The sequence below is a fragment of the Lindgomyces ingoldianus genome (genome assembly GCF_010093535.1).
Source record: "Lindgomyces ingoldianus strain ATCC 200398 unplaced genomic scaffold BDR25scaffold_46, whole genome shotgun sequence".
Taxonomy (NCBI): Eukaryota; Fungi; Ascomycota; class Dothideomycetes; order Pleosporales; family Lindgomycetaceae; genus Lindgomyces; species Lindgomyces ingoldianus.
The window spans coordinates 119,300-135,024 of NW_022985207.1; the positions used below are offsets into that span (position 1 = coordinate 119,300).

The 15,725-nt window shown below is 38.4% G+C and overlaps 3 protein-coding genes across 3 annotated transcripts; 1 reads left to right on the forward strand and 2 right to left on the reverse strand.

Annotated features, from left to right (window-relative positions):
• Window positions 1-2,761: 2,761 nt before the first annotated feature.
• On the reverse strand, window positions 2,762-4,989 carry BDR25DRAFT_381156 (kinase-like protein; the record flags this gene model as incomplete). The annotated part of the gene is made up of 3 exons (XM_033697693.1): window positions 2,762-2,782; window positions 2,878-4,835; window positions 4,953-4,989. The coding sequence occupies 3 exons, from the start codon at window positions 4,987-4,989 to the stop codon at window positions 2,762-2,764; spliced, it is 2,016 nt and encodes a 671-aa protein (XP_033541219.1).
• Window positions 4,990-6,656: 1,667 nt separating this feature from the next.
• BDR25DRAFT_156335 (uncharacterized protein) lies at window positions 6,657-7,437 on the reverse strand (the record flags this gene model as incomplete). The annotated part of the gene is made up of 4 exons (XM_033683972.1): window positions 6,657-6,757; window positions 6,814-6,895; window positions 6,954-7,312; window positions 7,371-7,437. Coding segments are annotated over 4 exons (609 nt in total), but the record flags the coding sequence as incomplete, so codon positions are not given.
• Window positions 7,438-8,836: 1,399 nt separating this feature from the next.
• Window positions 8,837-9,897, forward strand: BDR25DRAFT_319246 (uncharacterized protein; the record flags this gene model as incomplete). The annotated part of the gene is made up of 4 exons (XM_033691806.1): window positions 8,837-9,064; window positions 9,188-9,530; window positions 9,595-9,796; window positions 9,882-9,897. 4 exons carry the CDS (start codon window positions 8,837-8,839, stop codon window positions 9,895-9,897), a joined length of 789 nt encoding a protein of 262 aa, XP_033541221.1.
• Window positions 9,898-15,725: the final 5,828 nt, after the last annotated feature.

Below are 15,725 nucleotides of genomic sequence, written 5' to 3' on the forward strand. Positions count from 1 at the left end.
TGCTAAAAGGTTAACCTTCTAGCTAGCACAGCAGAAGGATATATATAGACAGATAGCTGTACGCGACACACCCCCTAGCTTAAACTGTGGAACAAGAGAGGTAAAACATGGTGAAACAACCTTAGCACACCCTCCCTAGCCTAAGCAACAGAACTTAGAGACAGATCTAAATACAAGGTAGCCTCTGTAATAGGCGCACTGCCTAAATGCTTTTTGCTAAGCGTGGGAATTAAACACGTAGTGCTTAGGGATAATGCGATCCTACTAGTGGAGTAGGGAGAGCAGGGATGTGAAAATTTTTGTGCGCTAACTATCTACACTACGCTGCGAACTAGGCTTATAACTGTTGCGTTTGCTAAAAGGTTAACCTTCTAGCTAGCATAGCAGAAGGATATATATAGACGGATAGCTGTACGCGACAGCTTACTATAAAAAACTTTAATAAAGCTTTAGTACCTCTAAATTTACTTTAATTAAATAAAAGTAATTACTGCTAATAAGCTAAGTAACTAATACTTTAAAAATACTATTAAGTTTAGCTATTAAAAGCTTACTACTTACTAAAGTAAACTAATTTTTAATTTACTAGTTTTATACTATATAGTTACTACTATTTTTAACTTTTAATTACACTTACTTCAGTTTTAAGATTACTAGCAGCATTATAAAAGCTAAGTAGATAAAGTAACTAAGTTAATAAAAATAATCTTTAACTAGTATTTAAATGCTAAAAATAAGTATAAAGTTAAAGATAAACTATTCTCTTTTAGGCGTTATAAGCTGCTAGGTAGCAACTATTATAATACTAATTATAAAGCTTACCTTTCTGTTAACCTCTCTTTTATAATAAATTAGCGCTTACATAAGTGTAAAAAGGTGTTAAATAAGCTATAGCTTTACTATAACTTTATAAAAGCTAATTACTATAAAGATTACTCTTTACTTTATAAAAAACCAGCCACCGCCGCAACCAGACTGGACCAGAGCTGAGCCTACCCTGCCCCTAGACCTATATGCCTGTGCTAATCACAAAAATGCCTTATCTCCTAGCAAGTAGAGAATCACGGCTCCAGGCGGAGCAGAATGTGGACCACAGAGAGAAACAAGAGAAGATGGATTCATCCTCACCGCTGTCACCAAGTCCGAAATCCGGCCGTTGTCCTACTAGGCTACGCCTCATAACTTGGTCTAACACGTCACATTCTGCGGCTAGCATCTTCCCCCTAAACTAGACTAAGTTTAGAGCAACAGCCTAATCTAGTGTACATAGATAAAGAGGACAGAAACTAGAGCAGCGCATTAGATTACCCCTTAGTTAGTGGAGGTGCAGCCGTAGCATTGAGCGAGTTGGGCGACCTGAAGAGTAGTAGAAGAGCATGGGGATGCTGGATCGGAATTTTCGCCGTACATTGTAACTACGCCGTTCGTTCGTTATGATTACGACTAGTGGTAATGTGAAGCTTACTGGCGCATCCAGGGTCTTCGGTCACAACTTGAAAACTTTCGCCAACATTTAGATGCAGCGGAGCACATGTCCCATTAGGGTATCCATCCGGGCCATTGAGAATACCGATGGAGTCTGAACAGCGCTGATCTGTGAACGTTGCAATATTCGTCGATAAAGTAAGCGAGACGAAGCAAAATAGAAGTACAAGAGTCGCCATGATGAGAAAGTGCAACAATCATCAAAATCCAAACTCCCAAGTTCCCTGAAGAGATTGTAGCTCCAGTGTGAAACTCAATGAATCGGCAGCTGAGCAGTTAGATGGGACTACGCATCTTATGAATTCTTGAAGGATTTACCCATTACTTCATACAAGGGGAAGTTGCGCTGTGTTACTGTGGCGTAAGGGCCTCATCTACTTGGGAATTTGCTGTTTTTAGAGAACGGGTTGGTACGGGGTTGTTTGTGACATAAAAGAGGGTCGAGACAAAGTCTCGTTCCAGGAATAGCGTACTGTTGGTGGATTGGACTTACGCCTGATGAGCTTCAAGCCTCCACGCAATCTGAGGGACTCGTACTCCTCTTTATGCCTGCAAACGATGGGTTAACGGTTAATTTCTCGTTTTCGGTGGTTAAATATACTGTTTCTATGTTCCTTTCGACAATTACCAGTCGAATAGAAAGCGGAGGGAACAAGCCAGTTTTATCGCTTATTGTTTCCACTTGCTATTAAATCCTAGTCACTAAGTAAGATTTACTGTATCGCTACCATGATCTTATTGACAGACAACTGGCATCGACATGAATTTGCAAGGATGTCTTGGTTACGAATATGGGGGCCCACGAGCGCAGCCGCCGGGGGTCATTTACTATCTGCATCCAATCGAAAGGACTCAAAATTTTTAATTCCAGTAATCGTACATGAGAAGTCAGACTTAATTTCGGTAATCGCTTCACGTTCGGAATCCTTCTGGCGCCATTTAAAACGGTCCGAAGCGCTTATAGATAAGATTTGTGCGAAAGCAGACCATTCCTTGGAATCGTCATGCGCGAGAACCGAAGAGCTGAGAAATGCCACATCCAATGGTACCGACGATGCACAACATCCAAACAATTAAGTTGTTACACTCTCCTAAATGATGCACAATGCTTCGAGCTGGAGGAATTTAATCTCTAGCAGCTCGTCGACTACAACGTCTCGTCCCCACATTATCCTAATCCGTATCGCTAAGCACCGCCTTAAATGTGACGGCTATAGTGTAAACGAGGCATTCGAATTCGAATCTCTACATGCGATTCTACGCCTAGTAATTGAATTCAAGGTATGAAAGCTCCATCCTGCGCTTTCAACAGTCACTACTACTTTCCTATTGTATAGTTGCAGATTCCAAACTATCCCAAAGCGCAGCCCCTACTATCTCAGTGCTAGGTACTGCCAAGCCTTTCCCTTCGTTTTCCTCGCGCACTGCTTCACTCTTCCTGCTTTCCGCTATCGCAGTCCTAATCTCAGTTACGCTTACATCGCGGTGCTCGGTACACTTAAGCGGCGGGCTTCGTCCCTGGGACTCATGGAAAAATCTTGAGTAGTAAAATTCGTGGTCTGGGCCATCTTCATCGCACATCTCTTCTTCTGTAAACTCTTGAATCTGCGGGTAGCATTCGTCACACCAATGGTATCCTGGATACGGCTCCGCTTCATTCGCATCGTTGCGAAGCAAGATCCTGCCACACAGCTTGTTCGAGCAGCACACCGTATTAGCCATCTTAGGCCAATCTTCCCTGAATTCGAACACGTTTCGAATGAACATTGAGGAGCCATTGCTTTTGAGCATCAGCTTGCGACAAATGTCGTTGCACTCATGTGTGCGGAAGAAAAGCTTGAAGCCCTCCTCGTTAGAGTTCGTTTTAGAGCGGTCGAAACGATTTTGATCACGTGTATGGATCACGGGATCAGTTAGTAATTCGCCCACGCCTTGCAGATCACAAACTAAAAACTGCCCCCGTGAACGCTCGAACGTGAAGTGTGAGAAAGCTTGTGCCGCCTGGTTGGATGGGTCGTCGGGGATATCCGTGTTTACGTAACCGTCATTACCGTTATACTTGACGTGGGTACCGTCAACATAGGGTTCTATGGATATGTATTCGTCCCCGAATGTCTTTCTTGATCTTCCCTTGAAGCACGCTGTCACGATAAAATCGATCGAGTGCTCGTTCCCTAAAACGGCGTTGAACTCGAGGGCAAAAGATTTGCACAGCGCTTGGATCCGCATGTCTTCGATTAAGTCGTCGATCCGCGATCCTGGTTTCTTGAACCACTTGACCACGTAGTGATTGTTCGAGGCATCTGTACGGGCGTATGAAACCGCACGTAGAGAACCTTGAGCAAACGGCTGCGGGCGCTTGTGGATTGTAAGGTCCATCCGGCTCATGGTGATGCTGGAGTCCTGTGCCATCATATCGTTAAGTGTATTGGCACCGCGTACGATAACATCCGGGGAGAAACCCTGTACTATGAGCGTCTCATTGAGCCATTCCATCGTCCATTGCGGACAGACATTCTCCAGAGGCATGTTAGGGGTGGATTCGATGTTGTCTTGCGGCACCGTGCGGATTGCTGTATGAGTAGCAGAAGTAGTGACAGCATTGATAACCAGACGCTGCAGCGCATGGAAGGTGATACCCAGTCCAGCCTCTTGGAATAATAGTCCGCCTGCAGTGTTGGGTTTGATGTGGCTGGTAGCATAACTGAAGTACTTGTTGGTATTAAGCAGTGTGCAATGTGCTGAAGCCGCAGCGTAGGCTTGTAGGAACGTATAGGCCATGCGGTCTGTATAGTTATTGATACGAAGCAGACAATAATTAATACGGAGACCAATCATCCGGATCAACAGCGGTGCGTGCATAAGGCGATGCGGCTCGCTGCCGGGGTTGGGATAGTTGTCGTAATAGTCGCCAAGGTCGTGCAATGTTCGGCCATGGGGTGGTGCATCAGCGATGTGGATGATGCATCGTGTCCTGTGCATCCACGTTGCGTTGAGTGCCTGATTAAGTCCCCCAAGCACGTCTTCGGGTGTGTCCGCCCCTCCAGTGGCCCTCAACCCACTAAAAAACGACCGCACTTGATCAGCCGACGTCGTGAAGTTGAGAAACTGGATATTTGGCGAATCACCGTGATCTTTGTACCCTACTACGGCCATACGGATTTCCGCTTCGTTGAAGAAAGCCACTTTGATGTCGTTAATGATGCTCCGAACCTGCTCCTTAGCAGCCTCGATATAGCTCGACATAGAGCTGGTAGTATCGATGAGGAAAAGCAAATCGGTAGAACAGATGGCCTTGAAAAGTCCTGCAGTAGACTGCCGTGGAGCGTCATTGGTCGCTTTCAATCCTTCTACCTCACGACGTAGCTTTTCGAACTCATCATCTTTAGTGCGAGCCTCTTCCTCTTTGGCGCGATTCTGCTCGCGAGTGCGGACAGGTACGTTTGAAGGCTTGCCGGGTTGGGCACCTGGCGCGGAGCTGTGATGGGGACGATTCGAAGGCATTTTAGGAGTGATTATAGTGCAGAGATGAGAGTGTTTGTCAATGCTAGAGCCTAGCCTCTGCAATGGAGACTAAGGGAAGGAAAGCTAAGAGAAGTGCTGGTTCATCTTTCTGTAACACGAAAAGATAAGACAAGGCAACAGTCAAATAGAATATGCGAATAGTAAATTTTAGAACACGCCGTTGTATGGTCATTGGGCATGAATTTCTTCTTTGCGAAGGGTGTGGAATTCCCACAAATGGGTGGTCACTGATCCAAGCTTGAGCGTAGTTCTTGTTTTGCAGGCCCAATGTAGCCAATGGCATCTTCTGGTAAAATGAGACAGCCGGTGAGCTATTTCCCATGGCTGCGATATGCGTGAGAATGCCCAATGGCCCGGCCTAGACTGACTCCTAGATTGGAAAGCTACCCACGAGAGACATGTTCTGGTTAGCCAAAATGAGGCAATCAGTAGGTTCTTAGCTCACAGTTCTACCATATGCGAGGTAATCCAAATATAATGCATAAATGGCGCTAGCTAGGCGAACTCGTGAAAGTGCCAAGTTTCCCGAGGAGAGGGAACTATGCAGTGAGACGGAAAATACCCCTAATCTTGAATAGCTAGCTTCCGTCATATCCGTCTATCTTACCACCCTATCAGTACTAGAAGTGCAACAATATCTTCTCCCGATCGTAGGTAGCACCTTCTACACCCTGCTTCTTGGCTCATCAATTTCGGTGACTTGGCGTCTCAACAACTACTCGTTTAATCATGGCTACGTTCGACCGGTGAAGGGAGTTTGGAAATACCTAGTAAGTCTAGACGCCTGCACGATTAGGTTTGTGTAGCGACGGTTATCTGCTATATGTGAGCCATACGCTAATCAAACACGTCATCCCGCACATAATCGCTACGGGCAAGAGGGAGTCCTGCGCTGTACGACCTGACGCGAGGGCGCAAAACATCCGTGCGTGTGCCCGTTCATCAGGCCGTGCAGATCCCCCCTTGTAGCTGTAAGAAAATGCAGCTACGTTGCACGGCAAGGAAAAGTCTGGCATGATTGGCAACTTCCAAAGCAGGTAGTGTATTAGAGATCAGCGTATTGACTTTAGTTATGTAGTGACTCGATCCGAGTGCTGGAGCGGGTGAAAAGACCGGCGATGAGAGGTTTTTGCATTGGGGGAGAAATATCAGGTCCTCCCACAGGCGACATCCACACTCAAGGGGTTGGCTACCATATGTCATCGCGCAGTATAGAAACTATCTAAATTTATCCTAGTTTTCTTCATCGCTATCATCCTCATTCTCCCGCTAATCGCAGTGAATATTAGTTAGTAAAAGCATACCCAGATCGTGGCATTCGAACGTACTAGATAAGCCAAGAGTGGAGAATAACAGTGGAAATGTCGCAAGCCAAGACTGTATAGTACGTGAAGAATAGTAGGAAATAGGGAAAACGAAAGACTGATTACTCACTTTCTCGATAGCACCAGTGAGGATTTGTCGCATCTAAATTCTCAGCTTTATTACTAAAAAGGAACGAAGTGTCGACTAACCGTCTTGAAATTTTGTAGCTTATTGTCACCCGAAAAGTCATCCACGTCGTAGTCCGCTATGGAGCGCACCCGTTAGTCAACTAACTAAAAATATAATGAATAGGATTCATGGTGATCAAGCATACAGGTGGACACAGATATATAGGGTTTGATGATCGGTTTACTCTTCAGGTCTTTGAGAAAGCGCCTGGCGTGGACATCATTGCCAATACGAGTGAATTGAAAGACAACCCCTGCAGCAGAGTTAGACAGTTCATATTAAGATTGAGCGGGAGATTTTGGGACTTACAATGAAGTTTATTCAAGCTCTTGAGATGATCGATGCAAGCTCTTATATTGTTTTCGAGCACTCCATCTTTTTCGCCTTCAATCTGTAGGACAAGAAATCTGTTACCCGGTATGATTTAAGCAATGCTTTATAGCACTTACCTTTCCATCAGTTATGACCATTATGAGCAGTGGCCGTCTCATGCCTTCATTAGAAAGCTTTTCGTAAACTAAAGGTTTCAGAATACGCTTTTTCAATTGTGTCCCAATTTCAGTGGTTCCCGAGAATTCATGACCCTGCAAGAGCTCCTCCAACGCGACCGCCGTTAGATTATCGGCGCGCGCAGCGTCGTCTCTCAGCCGATTGTGGTTCAGAAACCGGGCTGCAAGGATACCTCGGGGGGTGATCCCGTCATCGGCATACGCTAGCTTTGAATACATCTCTGCGATTACCTTGAGACCCTTTTTCAGAGCAGGTATACGTTTTCCCTCTTCCCTGCTCTGCATTGTGCCGCTGTCGTCTGTAAAATTTATTTTATTAACCTTTTGAGCTCTACTGATGAATAGTGTTCGGCTTACCAATTAACACAGCTATATCATACAACGCCATCAAACTTAAATCCGCCGCAACTTCTGTCGGACAACCCATACCATGAAGCTCGAATGCGTGAGCAGACGCTTTCCGCGCGTACATATTGAGGGTATCATTGGTGAAATCACGTTCGAACCCATTCTTCCTAACAAAACTTTTCAGCGCGTCGAGGCAATCGGTTTCCATTTCGTGAAGCGTTGACTTCTATTTCGTGTTATCTAGGCTTCAACTGGGGATGAAATAAATCGACATTTTAAGTTTAGGAAGCTTGCGGGACCTCAGGACGAAAGGACATACCACATCAAAATAATTCAGGAACGAATGAACCTCCACGTGTCCATTCCGCTTGGCCAGCGCAATTGCCGAATCTCTGTTGACTCTTCCCATTCCCCTTCCAGTAAGGAGGCTTTGGACGGTACTCATATGCCCGAGTTCCGCTGCTCTCTCCAACGCAGTGGTGTTGCAACAATTACATTGGGCTTTGGCGGGTAAAACAGTCTTGTTGTTGAGGAGGAAGTTGACAACGCTGACGTTTGGGACGGCGGCCGCGAAGTAGAGAGGCGTGCGACCATGGCGGTCAGGCGCATCTATATACTTTACACTGACGTCTATGAGTTTCTCAATAATTCTTGGGTCGCCTTTGATTGCTGCTATATGAATCGGCGTTTGTTTGGTTTCTGGGTCCATGGATTCCACTGTTGAAATATTGGCATGAGCTATAACATCAGCTAGGTTCCCTTGATTGATCGCATTGATGAGAGTCCGGTCCATTTTGGAATGAGGTATGTACAGCCGGCAGCGTTTTCGATAGGAAGGAGAGAAATTGTGAATGGACGAAGGAATAATTACCACAAAGGTACCGTAGCGAATATCAAACGAAAAAAGCTACTAGTCTAAACGGGAGCTATATTCGGAGGAAGTTTAGTGGTGGGGGATGCACTACTGCACTTGCAGAGCGCCTCTACTATGTGTGTGACGTGTCATTACCTTGACCATTGCCCCGCTACACACTACTACAGCTGGCAATCCAGATCGGTCAATTTACTCTATGCACATGCACCAACTAGCGCAATGCACATGAGTTACAGATGAGCCTCGAATAGGTTAGTTGAGGGAAAGGCGTCTCACCGGTGTGAATAGCGTATAATCCATCCCGTTCAGCTACGCCATGAGATGTGCTAATTTAACCGCTCGGCATCTTATTTGCATGAGTGCATAGTGCTAGAATGCTGGAAAAATTACACAGCAACTTCTTGTGGCACGGCACCAGTGCGCTTTTGTGAAGGTGGAAGGAGGACAGGTCCATCGTGTCCCCGGTGAATAGTGAGGCGTCAAAGTTTATTACCATACCTTTGAACGCAGTATATAAAATGTTCTTTTGTCCAGATCCTCCAAAAAAGACAACTTTGCACTGTTCATATACCTTTTCTCAGCGAAGTACTAAATTTGTACCATGTCTACCAAACGTCCCGAGAATTCCATCGCTCAGTATGAGTCTGGAAAGTCTAACGTGGGGGTGCTTGACCCCAATCGCGATCGCACCATCGACTTCGTATCTCAGGCACCCAAAGACAAGCAACTGTTCACTTATACACTCGATGAGGGGACTCTGTCAACTCCGAGCTACGTAGGGGACGCAATGGAGCGTACCTTTGCAGCAATACTTGTCCACGGAGATCAGGTACGCCGGCGTCCAGGAACCCAAGCAATGGGTTATTCCTCTGCGCGATTTGGTTCTTCTTTCCTTTTGAAGCCAGGCTAACGAAAGTTGGGTAAATTAAAGAAAATTATATTTTCGCTCCAGGATGATGGAGTTATTCAGGACCATCACATCAATGACGATTTCGTGTGGGGAACTGGGAGCCTAGCAACCCTAAAAGTTTCGCCACGGAAAACCGCAGGGTTCACAGCTATTTACGGGATGGGAAGTGTCCGGCTTTACATCCAAAACAGTTCTGGTGAGCTACAGGAGCTAATCATGGATGGAGCAACCAAAAAGTGGCAGCAACCTAGGACATTAGAGGGCACGAAGGCAATGGAAGGAGAGGCTATCAGTGCAGTAGGAACGGAGAACGAGGTAGCAGTGTTCTACGCGAATGAAGACAAAAGTGTTCACCAGGTTGTGTATAGAAATGGTGCCTGGAATGGTAAGAACAAAAGCCCCTCGATACGGTTCAAAGCTCGCAGGATAGTCACTAACGTGTTCTGAAGATACGGAAGTCCCAGCAACGAAAGAGACGACTACTGCTCCAATTCTGGTGACTGCATATTCGCCCAGCCCCGGAAACTACACGCTCCAATATACAAACGACATTGACGAGGTCTACGAAGTCGAAAATGGCAGGAAGACACAGATCGGGAAGATCACGAAGGATGATCAGTACCAGCCGAAGACCACGGCACAGCACGGAGGGTGTGTCTACATTCCCCGTCGCCGTTGCTGTCGCCGCTGTCGCAGGGTTATCATCATCATCTATGATGACTACTGCTGCTATTAGTGGAAATCCGGTATAACCGACGATTTCATCTACGCAAAAGGCGGGCCTTACCAAGTATGGCGGACGTGCAGCGGGAGATACAATAGTAAATCCATTAGTTATCACATGTTTCGTACAAATTGAACTTGGTGTCTCTCAATTCTGTTAATTGAAAATTCGGTTTAGCCCATTCCCCAAGGCAACAGCACGATATTGTCTCAAGGGCTGGACTCTTGAACTCTGTTCTTTGGACAATTTCTAGGAGCGTAAGTTTTTATTGAACAGTTGGAAGTTAACGTCGTTCATTGGCGGTTCGATTTAACTCGTCAAATCAAACAACACAAGGCTGTGGAGAAAACGGCAGCTCCGCCTTCCTGACGCCTATCTATTCGCTCTTTTTGGGAGGTGGTTATCTTGTTGTTTGAGGGCAATGCTATCCGGGTAGACGCGTCATACCTGTCGCACGTGTCTCACGCGATACCATCATCAAATATTACACTATCTCTACCGCCAAGCCCTCTCTCCTATTAGTCCGGATATAAGCCAGCTATTAATTTAATTAGTAGAAAATTAGTAACTAAAAAGCTAGGTTACTGTTTGTTTTTAAGCTTTAAGTAATTGTTCTGCTATGCTACATGCTTAATCTAGTCTTCTTTTTTTCCTATTATAATTAACTACTGCATAGTTAGGGGTGTAAAAATTACTTCTATAGTGTAATTTTTCCTACTAAATGTAATTAGCTCTGCTAAGACCTTCTAAGTAAAGCCTGCTATAGGCAAAAAAAGGGTTCTAGAGGATCTCCCCCTAGTTAAGCAAAATAGTAGTGTAACTTTAGGCTTTAGCTCTACATCTGCTCTAACTTGTTCTAATCTTTTCTAACTAGACATTATCTGCTTTAATACCTTTATAGCTTTAGTTAACCTTACTTTATAATAATAATAAGTTATAGTAAGCTACTATATTATAGCTATTTATAATGTATATAAGTGTATTAAGTTATTTTATGTTATTTACTAACCTTTATAAAGAATTATAAAGGCCTTAAGATTACACCTAATATAATATTAGCCTAATATAAAACACTTTTAACAATTTTTTTTTTTTAAGCTATAAAGCTATACTAATTATATTAAAATTAAAAGCATATTTACATACTATAAACTATTACATAGAGGGTAAAGGCTTAAAGGTGTTTTATTACTTAGAATAATAAGTTTAGATAGCTTAAATTTTTTTTTATATAAGATTTTTTTTTAAAAGTTTTTAGCTTAATTAAGTTTTTTTCTAAACTTAATAAAAACACTATTTTAGAAAAAGTTATACTTTTAAAGACTTTAAAAAAATTAATTTATTTAGTGTAGTATAAGCCTTACTGCGCTTAATTTTAATAAGTAAAATTTTAATTTACTTAAAGTTAATTTATCTTTAATTTACTTTAACTTTTTTTAATTAGTACTTTTTTTTTTAACTTATCCTTCTTTTTCTATTATATAGTGTTATCCCTTTATATTATTGCTATATAGACTTATTGCCTACTTTCTACCTAGTTTATAATAACTACAAACCTCTCTCTAACTTCTCTACTAATAAAGTTAGAGCTTTTTATTACTAGTATAATAAACATAGCTGTGCAGTATATTACTTTATTATAATTATTATATTTTTTAGCGCTTATATCTAGTTTTATCTAGGCATGTTAGCTATTAGCTAATGTTAACTTTAATGCATAACTTTTAAAACATGTTTAAGCTTATGCTACTATAGTCTAATTAGGTCTATGCTAGGGCTAACCTGCACATGCTAGGTGTAACACTGCATTAAGTAAAATACTAGTGCTTAATTAATTATTTTATACATATTAAGACTTTTTTAAGACTTTTACACTTTTTTTTACTTCTTCTATGCTATCTGTTTAGATCTATTATAATATATAATTAACCCTTTTTAAGTTCTTTACACTAACTTTTACTTCTTCTACACTATTTATATATATATATTATTATAATATATAGCTAACTTTATAAAGACTTATTTAATCTTTACTCTCTTAACACACTCTAGATTAGCCTACTTTATCTTTATTTATATGTAAAGATTAAAAGCAACTAAAGGCTAGTCTTTTATAAAATAATTTACTAAAGGCATATATTATTGCTACTATAGACTATATTACTCCTATTAACTTTAGTTTAATATAAAATTTTATAAGTAGCTGTCTTAACTATAGTGCCTTTTACTAGCTTAAAAAGTAGGTTAATAAGAGTTAAGCAGATTCTTCTTAGTACTCTATATGTTACCTAATAAGTAATATTAACTTTTTAACTTTTCTAGATTTACCTTTATTCTTATATTGTCTTTTATAGGGCAGGCACCTACTTAGCAGATCTTTTTAAAAGTATTTTTAATTATATAATACAGCCTTAGCTTTTACATTAGCTAACTATAAATAAATAAATTAAAATGCATGTAGCATAGGCGTAAAAGTTTTTTAAATTATAAAGAAGATGTACTATATACACAGCTTATTAAAGCTTACTAAAAGGGACATTTTTTTCTACGCATAGCTGTACTTTTATAATTCTGCCTAGGCTAACAGTGCGCGTATAGGGCATTAGGCTAATAGTAGTCTTAATCTAACTATACTTACACAGCTACTATAAATAGTTAAGATAGATTATAATAATTCTTAGATTAAAATATATAAAACTATATATAAGTAGTTACAGTAAGCTTATAAGTAAAATAAGAAATTATAAATTACTTTTAATTTATAACTATAGTTAATTATGTAGGCTAGGGCTAATTAATGTTAAAAGAACCTACTTATTACTAAAAAAATTACTACTCTAGTCTATAATAAGCTAGTTAAAGATTATAACTAAAATCTTATTTTTACTACTAATTTAGCTCTAATTTAAGACACTATTAGTTTTTATACTAAAAGATTAAACATACACATGCAGTATATTAGCCTCTCTACTACATTTTAATGTTTTTATAGAGTACTTTTAGGTTTTACTATAGTTTATAGCTATGTACTTTATGCATGTCTTACACCTAGAATACTCTAACTAATTTTAAGTATTACTAATTCTACTTATTTCTTTAGTGTAGTAGTTTTATTATGCCTTTTAATTATAGTCTATTATTCTAGCAATTTATTATTAACTACTAGGCTTAGTATAAATAAAAAAAGTTATAGTAAATTATAGTAAATTAAAGATAGTTACATGCTAATTTATATTAAGAAGTGTGTAAAGCATTAGATTAAAATAACTTTTAAGCTAATTTAGTTAAGATTTAGACTATTTTTTTTTAAGTTATATTAGTAGTAGTTGCTTTATTATGTAGTGTTATTAAAACTTTATAGCTATTATTTAAAAGCTTAGTTAACCTACTTTATTTATTACTTTTACTACTAATTCTAAATAGCTAGAGTTAGAGCAGGAGATTAGTACGTCCTTTTAGCTATTAGATTAGCTAGATCTAGTTATGCATGTTTTTAAGCTGCGTCTTAACTCCCTTCTTACAGACTTCTAGACTAACTATGTATTTAGCTAGTATACTAGTATTATATATACTATTAAGTACTAAAAGTAGAGTTTACTTTATGCTTATATTTTAGTTTTTTTATATTATAATTACTATAATTAGTTTCTTAATCTAAACTTTATTAATTAAGTTATATAAGCTAAGCTTCTTATAAAGGCTTAAAATTTAAATAAAGTCCTAAGTAATATTATTAAAACTACTATAGTTTATAGGCTATGTAGAACCTTAAATCCTAGCATGCCCTGTATACAGACTACAGAGCGTTCTCTCTAAGCAACCTATTAGAAGCAATTTCTAAAAGAATACACTAATAAAACTTTAGTTAGTAGAGACAGTTATCTTATATATTAGTGTTAACTTAGTTTAACTTAGGTTATAAAGTGTTATAGTTAAGACATTATAGTTAATAATTACTAAGTAGTGCTTTATAGTTTATACTTTTTATATAAGTATAACACATATATTAACATTAAGGTCTATACTTTTATAAAGTTAGTTAAATATATATATAAGTATATTTATAAAAGCACTAATTAAGTTATTATTTGTATCTAGTAAAAAGATAAGGTCACCTAGTATCTAAATATGCGCTATATTAGACTAACTAAAGCTGTTTAGTAATTAATAAAGTTTAAAGTTTATAAAAAAAAGCCTTTTATTATTTAATTAGCAGTGCATTTACTAAGACAGCATATAGTCACCTTTTATAATAAGAATAGTGCTAAATAGGTAGAGATTATAGTTAAATAAAAAAGATTGTTATTAATAAAATAGTTAAAGTATAATGCCTTTTATATAAATAAGTGTAATCTTCTTTACTAGAACTTTTTAACCTAGTATTATTAAAATATAGAGAAAGATAGTAGTAAATAGACTTAGTTTTAACATAATTAGTACTTTATTAGTTATGTCTACTTCTGCAGTTTTTTTTCTAAGAAGTGTTTCTATCTTAGAATGCTTTTTATATAAATCTTAGGTATAATTAGTTTTAAACATTTTTACACAGTTAATAGTTAGATCTAACCTACTTTTAAAGACACCTATTTAGCTCTTAATCTCTTAGTTAAGAATAAATTATAGTAGTATATATTTTTTAAGCTTTAGCATTTAGCACTTACTTTTAAGTTATATTATGTCTTCCTCTAGGCCCTAGTCTTTAAAAATATAAGTAATTTTATAGTGTTATAAAATAAGTTTTTCTAACATCTATCTAACAACCTGCCTTTTTGCTTAGAATAAATAGTGTTACCCTCTAGCATTACTAATTTTATAAAGAATTTATGCTTATAGCTAATTAACTAGGCTATGCTTAAGTTATTTAAAAAAAACCTTTCTAATTTTAACATGCTTATGCTATAAAAATATTAGGTATAAAAAGCTGTTAATTTATTAGTTGCTAAGCAGCTTAATTATAACACTATAAAGTAGGATCTTAATTATACTAATGTGTATAATAAGCTAAATAAGGCTTAACTAAAAGTTTTTTATGCTGTTACTTAGTCTGTTTTTACTATACTATAATTTAGTTACTACTTTATTTAAGGCCTTAGCAGAACTAGAAAGACCTTTTTATATAAAACTATTTGCACTTATTTTTAGACCTAATGCAAGATTATTTTATGCGTAGCATTATCTAGCATTACTGCGCTTCTCCTTCCTAGTAGCTGCACTGCTTATTATTAGTTTAAAATACCTATTAATATTAAAGACAGATTTACCTACTTTATACATGTAGACTTTTCTACTGCAGACCTTATTTATTAGATAGATTTAATTATATAGAATAAAGTTCTAATACAGCACTAGTACTACTTTAAAGTAGTTAACTATATACTATAAAATATTATAAAAAACAACTTCTTATTTAAAGGTATCCTAGTGCTGTTAGAAGGGGACTTTACCTAAATTTTTTCTATTATTTTGCGCAGTAGGAAGTTATAGACTATACAAGCCTACCTTTAGAACTCTTATTTATAGCTATACTTTACTATTCTACAGCTAACAGAGAATATAAGAATAAGGCAAAGACCTGCTAACTAAGAATATACTTAGTAGATATTAGACTTAGCTAGGCATAATAAAAAGTCTATTACACTTCTTTCTAGGATCTAGTAGTTTTAGTCTGTATCTGCATTCTATTCCTATATCTATTTACCTAATCTACTTTAGAAACCTACTAACCTAAAAGTCTATACTTTTTTATTAAAGTAAAGGTGTATATTAGTAGTCTAGAATAACACTGTTAATTTTTTAAATAACTTTTTATTTAAGCGCTTTAAAAGTGTTATAATAAAGTTTTACTTTACTAATAAA